At 33.6% G+C, this 10,000-nt stretch overlaps 1 protein-coding gene across 4 annotated transcripts in view; it reads left to right on the forward strand.

Moving 5' to 3' along the window:
* The window catches only part of LOC144967763 (synapse-associated protein 1-like), a 74,901-nt gene extending 72,133 nt beyond the window's left edge, over positions 1-2,768 (forward strand). For all 4 annotated transcript variants that reach the window (XM_078905370.1, XM_078905368.1, XM_078905369.1 and 1 more), the window contains one exon: positions 1,138-2,768. In XM_078905370.1, coding sequence (XP_078761496.1) covers positions 1,138-1,295 — 158 coding nt within the window. In that variant the 3' untranslated portion in view covers positions 1,296-2,768. The remainder of the gene's footprint in view (positions 1-1,137) is intronic.
* Positions 2,769-10,000: the final 7,232 nt, after the last annotated feature.

Below are 10,000 nucleotides of genomic sequence, written 5' to 3' on the forward strand. Positions count from 1 at the left end.
ACTCCATTTTCTTCCTTTGTACTGGCGCTGATATGACCTTAATGTGTTGCAAGTGCCGTAAAACCCTTAAAAACAAAACAAATATTAATTCAACTTTCAATCAACAAGCCAAATGTACTATTTTGAACTATTTTAAACTCTTTCAATAAATCCCCCATCGATACCCAAAAATCTTTTGACACAATAATACATGTAAAACAAACAAACAAAAATAATATTGCGCATTTTAAGAGGAGGGATGGCAGGAACATAATATGCTCTTTTGAAGTAATGTTGAATTTTAAAATAAAATTAGATAAATAAATTTAGATATGAATCTGTTTTTAACGCTCAATGGGATATGTCTCTATTTAGGCTTTGGTCGTGAAATGGCAACAACAAATCTCAAGATCAGAAAAGAATTCCAAGAGATTTGTTTACTTATTTGCATGTTTATAACGAGGGTTTTTATTCTTTTATTCTTGAAATACACAAGACACGCATGAGTCCTCCATTTAAATGGGCATGGTGCATGGCTAAAGAAAAATGAAACAGTGCTTTGCATGAGATCGCTGGCATATTTTGGTTTTCTTAATGTACAATTCAATTGACATTTAATAATTTTAAAAAAAATAAATACAAATAATAATAAGTTTATCTCAGGTTTAATCAAGAGTTTTGGCTGATCTGTGTTTGAGAGATTACGATATTAAAGTATTATCATCATCATCCTCATCATCATCATCATCATCAACATCATCATCATCATCATCATTATTATTATTATTATTATTATTATTATTATTATTATTATTATTATTATTATTATTATTATTATTATTATTATTATTATTATTATTATCATTATTATTATTATTATTATTAGTAGTAGTAGTAGTACTAGTAGTAGTAGTAGTAGTAGTAGTAGTAGTAGTAGTAGTAGTAGTAGTAGTAGTAGTAGTAGTAGTAGTATTGTCATCACCATCGTCATTTTTTTATTATTATTATTATTATTATTATTATTTTTATTATTATTATTATTATTATTATTATTATTATTATTATTATTATTATTATTATTATTATTATTATTATTATTATTATTATTATTATGTCTTTATTTGACTTATCCATTCTTATTTCGTTGCCGTTGTACAGGTGACGACTGGGAGAAAGAGTTGCAGCAAGAGCTCCAAGACTACGAGCTGATTGACGCCGCAGGGGAAGATAATGAAAATGGAGGCTGTGATGAGGACGATGCTCTGGAGAGGGAAATTTTACAGCAAATAGAACAGGAGGCTAGTAGTCTGTCGTAGTCGCTGATTTCCATCTTCTTTTTTTTCCATTTCATATATTATATTTTTTTTTTAAACAACCGAATTGAGGGGTGGTTGATGGGGCCAGGAGAAGCAGGGGAGGGGGCGGTAAGGATTTAGGGGAGTTGGGAAATTGAACTTTTATTATTTTATTTATTTTTTTAATTATAATTTCGCAAAGTTTTTGGACACATTGCTTTGGTTGCTGGTTAGGTTTCGGCTTAGCAAAGAATAAGAAATTATTTTTTTTAAATGAAACTTTAACACAAAAGGAACACAGAGAATGCAATGCATTTTTCATTAGGATGGACCGTCGTATGAAGCTCAAAAGAAAAAAAACATACCGGTTTTGACGTAAAAGTAAACTATGCTCATATAAGCGGAACTAAATAAGAAGAAGAAAGAAAAAAAAAAAGATGTAAAATGCATTTCATTGTTTCCATCTTTATTCCACATCTACGCAATACGCTTAGAAGAATCGAAAGGAGATTTTGAAATTTGAAACGAGCAGTTTAAAGTTGTTCGTCGACCATCTGCTCTTAATATGAATCTATTGTACTTGCTAACGAGAGGGCAATGGTGCGAGAGAAGACCAACAACAACAACAACAAATTCCCACTCCTGAGCCATGAGCCAATCATGAATTTAGATGAATTTTAGATTGGAATCTGTTCATGAGAGCTTATCGGCTATTCGGCAGGTAGAATCGATTGATTACTGCAGTGCTTTTCTCCGTCTGGTAAACAAGGACAGACCAATGACAATCGTATGTTTTCTATCTCAATCAGAATTCTAAACAGCTATCTTTCTTCGGGGCCACTCTAATGATCAATTCTGTTTAATAATTTGATAATATATATTTTTTAAATAACTAAAACAGTTGCAATAATATGCAGAATGTAATTTTATACAAAAAGGATTTTTTTTTTGGCCTCAAATATTACTTCAGCCTACAACAAATTTAAGTACAGTATTAGATTCCAGATTATTGGGTGCAATCTTTATAGATAATGTTAACTACCTGTATTTTATTCTGTTTATACAGTCCATGATATTAACCAGTTAACGGGCGTCCTCTGGATAAACACATATTTAAGAAATTAGAAAACTTGTCATTCAAATATCGATTGATTTAAATGACCTTAATGTGGCAGTTTTTGCCAAATTGAAGGTCATTTGAATCGATCGATATTCAAAGGACGAGTTTTCTGGCCAAATTTTTAAATACGTGTTGTTGTTTGTTTTTTTCCAGAATCCGGCAGTCAACTGGTTAATGCTATCTTGAATGTACTTTAGCGGTAGCGATATCTTGCCGTGACAACCTGGCTGTATAAGTATCATGTTTTCCCTTTTTCTCCCATCTGATATAAATGTCTGTCCATGAAAATTTTCATGAGAATTTTATGAAAAACTGACTCCCGATGTGTAAGGTTTTTAAAAATGAAATAGTAAAAAACATGAACAATAAATAAATTAATTAATTAATAAGAAGAAAAGCATCAATATGAGTTGAGTTTTAAACGCCTGCCAGGTGGCTGACACAAACTTAGAGGAAATGCTGTATTGGGAGAGGTACTCGTACAACCGGGGACGTTTAAGACAGACAGATAACCGTGGATGGACACGTTTTCTGATTTTAAAATATCTCAACAAATCAAAATCAAATAAATTTTCCAAGTCTGCATTCTGATTTTGGTACAAACGAAAGAAGTACGACAAAGTCAACACGGTCATTCGCGTATCAATTTTCTTGAAATGTCTATTCCGCACTGACGGCACTTGTATAATAATTGAATGAAAGAAGAAGAAAGTCGGAAGAAAGGCATTTGAAAACTTTAAAAATAAACAAATATATATTTCCATTCACCATCCTAACAATTTCGTTTGGAAAGCATCACGCCAAGCATTTGGTAGGGATATATTAAATGGGTTGAATGCGAAGAAACGATTTTATATCTCAAACAAATGGGTCTTGATGACCTTTTTTATTCAGATGAATTGTAAATTTAATTCCTTTCTCATGTTTATCCCCCCCCCCCCCAAACTCCTCTCTCTCTCTCTCTCTCTCTCTCTCTCTCTCTCTCTCTCTCTCTCTCTCTCTCTCTCTCTCTCTCTCTCATTATCATTGATAATATTTTAATCGGGAGAGTTTTCGTCACTATATGAAATTAACATATACTCAAGTCTGTCGTGTTTGATTTGTCATTGATAATGCCAACTGATTTCAAGAAACCCATCACCCACTCTCACTCTTGTCACTGTCGTTATTTCATGACGATCTGTAGTAGATAATTTCCTCTTGTTTTACTTATAAACGACCATTCCATATTTTGAGCAACGATAGGAGAAGTTGAATCAAGTTGGAAAATTCAAATATTTTCATTATTTGTCAGAACACGTCGATACTGACTGGATTGTTTTATTGTGTAGACGGCGTGTGGTGTTATTGCCTCACAGTAAGAGTATGGAGTCAAACTCATATACTTTTCAATTTTTCCTGCATTTGATTTTTAACTCTGCTGATTCATCTTGTATTCTATTTTCAATCCTGGGTGGGGTTCCTGACCTCCCATAGTGGGCAGGGAAGTACTTGATGTGTCTTCTATCCCCCCTATAATATCTGTTTTCCAACTTGCTTTCTGTCTTTTGTCTTGGAATGAGATTACTTGGTTTTGTCCTGACCCTGGCCGGAGTTCTTGGCTGGGAGGGAAACAGTCAAATGCATAGGTATTGTTTTGGGAGATGAGATTCTTTTTCCTTGTAAATCATCTCTCTGTTATGTATTATTATATTTGTTATTTTGAATGTATAATGTAAGCATTTGGGTGTATTTCTCTTTGTTGGATCTTGTGCTTTTGTCCGGATGAGACTTATAGGTGATCTCAAACCAAGTGCATTGGTGGTATGCTCTTGGAATCTACATCTGATCCCTATTTGTTCCCAGTTCCCCTTTGTCTTACTTTTTCTGGGGTGCTTTAATTGTAATTTTAGAACTTTTTACTATCCCATTTTCTTTTTACTGGCGCTGATTTTACCTAAATGTGTTGCAAGCGCCGTAAAACCCTTAAAAACAAAAACAAACTATTTTCAATCCGATAAGATTACCATGCCCATGCTTTGGTTCCCCTTGTTTCTCTTTGTTTTCTTGACAATGCATTCTCATCTGCTATAAGTGTTTCCATTTTCGTCATGAAAAGCACAGTGACTTTTTAGTGTAACGACGGCCTTCTTGGATTACTTTTTTTTTTCCTCCTTAGCTTAGTTGATAGAGCACTCGATTCGCGCGCAAAGGGACCAAGATCGATCCCGGGTGTAGTCGAGATATTTTTCCGACTCCCCTGTCCACCCAGCAATAAATGGGTTGTTAGATCTGGCAGAAAGTACTTGCGTCTCATCCTGAGGGTAGCAAACAATTTCTATTTTCCGTTTCACGCTTGGGAAACCGGGATAAACTCCGGTTCCGTGAGTCTTACGACTCTGAAGTACTATTCTAGCTAGTTTTGGCTTCCTTGGGTTGCTCTAGCCTCCTGGTGTAAATCTGATCACTTTGATGAAATTTGATTCTCATCCGGTTTCAATGCAGATTTTGGTTAAATGAATTTTGAAAGCAATAAAAGTAATTCGTTTGCAAGCTTTCAAGTGCATTGTTTTGTTTTGTTTTAAATTGTTAATAATTTTTAAGAATATAAAAGTTGTCACAGTCAATTCATTCTAACTCACCCGCCATGGAACATTTTTTTATGATTAAGTAAAAAGCACACACAAAAATAAATGAAAAAATAAATAGATATATAAATAAGTTAGTTAGTTTCTAAAAAGCACCATCTCTCCAAGAATCCGGTCGCCTCAAGTCCTCTCGTTTTACCCCACGGCTTGAAAGGGATCATGGGTGTCTCTTCACAGCATTGATTTATTTATTTTTTTTTAATTTTTATAATCATACAAGTTAAATGACATGACTAGAAACCCCATTCGCTTAGAGATCCTCTCTTATCCCTCAGCTGGGTTTGCCTCCTGGACTTTTTGTATGAGATTTCACTGTGGCGTGTCTATGTGGAAGTATTGTATAGTTTGACAAACTCATTGCCGAATTATTCAAATCATTTCTTGTTGGTGTAGATAGTTGAGTATTAATTATCTCCTCACAAATTTTCACGCTTTGCTGTGAAAAACATTCTACCAATTTTCCATCACTGTAATGATTGATATGCTAAAATGTGTTGACATCATATGGATCTCTTGTCGAGCGAAGGACATTTTTGATATTGGTGTTTTCCCCTCAATAGAGTTTAGAAGTTATCGATGTATAGATGTATTCTATAATCATGTAAAAGTAGCTTTATTGGGCCTCCTTGACACTGTATATGAATTTTCCCGAGGAAAACGCCATTTAAAGTTAGAGCAGAAAAAAACACCCTTTTCCATATGTTGATCGAATAAAATGAACTCCAAATTGTCAAGTTTACTTGAAAATAGACGTCTTTGAAGAGCCCCGGTATTGGAGTCGGCTGTTTCTGTTTCTTCCAGGGTTTGTACTTGGTATCATTGATTTGTTCAAGTTCAGATTTATTGCAATTATGTACAGTAAACCATTGTTATAACACCATTTCTTTAACGTGGGCTTTTATAAAACTACTGGTTTAATCAGGAATTTGACATTATTATAGTCTATGCCCGTAAGTCGGTTTCAAACAAGGTTGTGGTTTAGTCGAGTTTGGTATAGTGAGATTTTACTGTATTTGATTAACGTGTAAGTCATTTATTTAAAAATAGGAGACATGTGTTTGCTGTCACTATTTTAGAATTTTAGATGATAACATTATCTATGTAATTTGTGGAATCATCTTCTCGTCACACTCTTTCAAATTTGAATTACTCATTATAAAACAATCAAATTTGTCCAAGACGAGTATCTGAATCAGGTTGTTTTGTCTTGGACTCAAATTGTTAGCAATCGATGTCTCCGCTTTGATTTTGAATCCAGATCTAGATACTTGATTGAACTGTTAACATTTACTTTACACAATTTATTGTCAAATCAATGAATGGTAAAGTATTTTTATTGCACGTAGACTCTTTTTAAATGGATAGTGTGGTCTCAGTCTTGGATTAGGCATTTAGGCAAGATGACAAAAAAGTCTTTCAGTCGGGACGGGCTGATTTGGTTTTCAATCCTTATGCCTTTTTCTGGCATTGTAACATTTTCAACTTTTAAAAAAAAAATTGCCTTAAATAATTGTGGCATTAAAAGTGTTGAAGCTATAAATTCATTTTTTTAAAACTTGATTATACCCAGTTAATGAGTTGGGTTTTGATATCGTGTTTGCCGATATGACGCGATAAGTCAGTATGTGTTGATGTATATTTATAGGTTGTCGCGGAAAACACTTGAGTCTCAAGATGTCTGACATTTGACACAATAATTTTATGATTTGTTTAAAATCACAGTTTGCAAGTATAATATATTATGTGTAACATCATAATTCTTATTCAAATGAACTATGTAATTGTTTGCAAGTATAATATATTATGTGTAACATCATAATTCTTATTCAAATGAACTATGTAATTGTCTGTGTAGACCAAAATACTTTGCTCATTTAGCATTGTATTGTTGGATGTCTTGTAGACAGTGGGTACATCACGTGGGGTTTAACAATGCTCATCAATTATTTTGACTAATTCATTACTTATTATGGGAAGAATATATTTTATCTCGTGATTTATTGAAAATAATTTGAGTTGGTTTCATGACTGTTTAATGTTTAAGAAAAAAAAAGATGTCTTTATTTTATTCTGGGATTTATTTGTTATCTTTCTTTCTTTCTTTCTATCCTCTTTCTTTTGTGTGTGTGTATGTGTGTGTGTGTGTGTGTGTGTGTGTGTGTGTGTGTTGTGCGCGCGTGTGTGTTGCTGTTAACTGCTATTTTTGGGTGTATTTTTTTATTGGTTTTGTTTTGTTGTTTTTGGTTTTATTTAATTTTCAATTATTATTTTCATGTAGTTTTGTTTTGTTTTGTTTTGTTTTAGAGTGGGTTGGTTCCATGATTGAATGTTAACTAAATAATTTGGTGCAAAGTTCTATTTCGTTTTATTTCTCTATTGCTTACTCCAAACCGTCTTTGATTATTTCAGCGGACCAACCACGTCACTGTGGATCATGCTATTTCAATTGAATGTGACAAAACGTCTTTATTGTATGTATGCCGATACTAATAACGAGCTATCATTTTTGTTTTGATAAAATTTAGATGCGACCCCAATAAAATTTCTTTTAAGTTAGATTTTTTAAAATTGAAACAATTTGCATGATTTACTTAACCCAGACTTTTTTTTCTGAATTTAAATAATTAGTTATATTTATTTGTCATTTCTGTATTTTATATTTTTTACTTCTCTATATGTTTGTCTCTTATTATATTATTATTTGATATTTTTGGTGAATTATGTTTTTGTTTTATTGTTGCATTTTTATTATTAGTTTTTAGGGGGGGGGGGGGGATTCTTTTGCTTATTTTTAAAAAATTTAAATTCAGTCAACTTGTAAGTTGTATTTATCCAACATTGTATTTGTCGGGAGAAGAAGAAAAAGACCGAAGTGAAATAGATGAATAATTTTTCAATTCTTCACCTTAATGTCATTTAGAAAACATTAATATGGCTACACTGCATAAGAAAAAGTTTGATTGCTATTATTACCCACCTTTCCAACGCATCACTTATCACGTGAATATCACACGGCCAGCTTATTATTTTTTTTAAAAGCCCTTGTTACGTACTATACCAATACCAGGTGGCCCAAATAAACATGAAACCCAAAGAAAAGGCAATTTTAACAAAACTACAAACTTTAGAAAGATAAAAAGATTATACCATTTGATAGAACGCTCATTCGCATTTATTCTGACAAAATTCCATGAATGTGGTACGATAACTTTTATCTTTACAGCACAATGTTCAAGATGCCTCCCATATCCCTCGACGCACATTTTCAACTGTCAATGACGTTCCGGTGTTTGACTGGGATCCTTGTTGCTTCTCTTGAAATTTTCCTTTCGAAGGTTATCCAAGTATCAATTGTTGATGCAATAATCGATTCTTTAAATTTCCCCATCGATTCAAATTCAAGTCACACGGATTGAGATCAGGGCTGTGACTTACCCACTCATACCTAGTCCGACGACTTTTGACTTTCGAGACGAAATGTTGTGCAATCCATTCCAACGAGTTGTTAGCCGTATGTGGCCCTGCTCCAGCCTGTTGTAGCCATTGTAAGTGTACATTTTCACCAACACGACGCTCTGACGCTCTAACGTTTTCCGAAAACATTTCAAATCGCCGATGTAACGCTCGCTAGTTGGGGTGATGGTGTTCCTGTTCTCATCCATTAAAAAATAAGGACCGATGCTTGATAACCAATTGCACATCAAACGGTAACTTTTTGGTCATGCACGTCTTTCTGGAATACTTCGTCTGGTTTTTGAGAACATCAAAATACATCATCTTTCTATTGTTAACAGTCATTAAGGTAGAAATAAGCTTTGTCACTGAACCACAATTTTAAAACAAAATTAGGCTGGCGTCCAATTTTATCAAGCATCCATTGGCACATGTGCGTTGGTCAGTAAGTAAGTGATGTGTTTGGGTTTTTTTTGTATGGTGACATTATCAATTGTTCTCTGAGGATTGGGCGCAGTGACTCACGGGGTATGTCAAGCACAAGTTAGGTCTTTCCTGAACGGATTGATGAACAATACCGCGTTTTCTGGTGTTGTTTGCGTTTTAGGCCACCCGCTGTGTACTGCTTTCAAGAGTGATTTTTTGTTCAAGTCCTGACACCACCTTCAAATGTTAGCCTGACTTAGAACATTGCTAATTTTTTTGCCTATTCAAATTAAACTCCTTGACAAATGCGCTTTGTGTCTTCTTTATGTTATTTGTTTTGTGAAACTTTCGCACAGCAAAAACTCTTTTGAAGTATGGTGAACTGTTCGCTTTGTTTTTCCTTGATAGGTTTGTGGAATAACGATTTTATTTACATTTTTTTCCGAGTGCCGATGAATGTAGTAACGTTCATTCAAATTTGATGCGAATTGGTTAATAAACACGAAAAGTTTAGGGGTTTCTTTGAGTTTCACGTTTTTTGGATCAGTTGGTACACGTCAACGTTTTTGACTTATAAATGTACTTGTTATTTATAATGTTATGTACACATAACAGTGGAGTTACCCAGGCTTTAATTAACTGATCATAATATTATGACATTTACGTGACATGGCTCATGACTTGTGTTGCAAAAGGCACACAATATTGTCACGTCTTTGTTGGGGTTTTTTTTTCCGTTGTTTTGTTTTGTTTGTTTTGTTTTGTTTTGTTTGTTTGTTTTGTTTTTTCTTTATGAGAGGGGGTTCGTTGTTTAAATTTTGACTATTTTTAAAACGGAGGGATCAATGGATGAATATTATCTTTTTGCAGGCAACATAATCGTGTGTTGTTTTATTTTTTTTTTTGGGGGGGGGGGGGGGGGGGGGTGGATTTTTTGTTTGTTTTTTTAATTGCCAAATTGATTTATTCTTGAAGAGATAGACAGTTTTCTTCCCTTTTTTTTATTTTTGATATCTCATCTGTGATGTCCTTGTTGTTTTCGATGTTTCAGTAAGCAATACGTGTTACTATTATTACTGTAATCATAAATCTCGTGATTA

The sequence above is a fragment of the Berghia stephanieae genome, chromosome 3 (genome assembly GCF_034508935.2).
Source record: "Berghia stephanieae isolate SIO BIC M18660-M18661 chromosome 3, UCSD_Bste_1.3, whole genome shotgun sequence".
NCBI classification, from domain to species: Eukaryota; Metazoa; Mollusca; class Gastropoda; order Nudibranchia; family Aeolidiidae; genus Berghia; species Berghia stephanieae.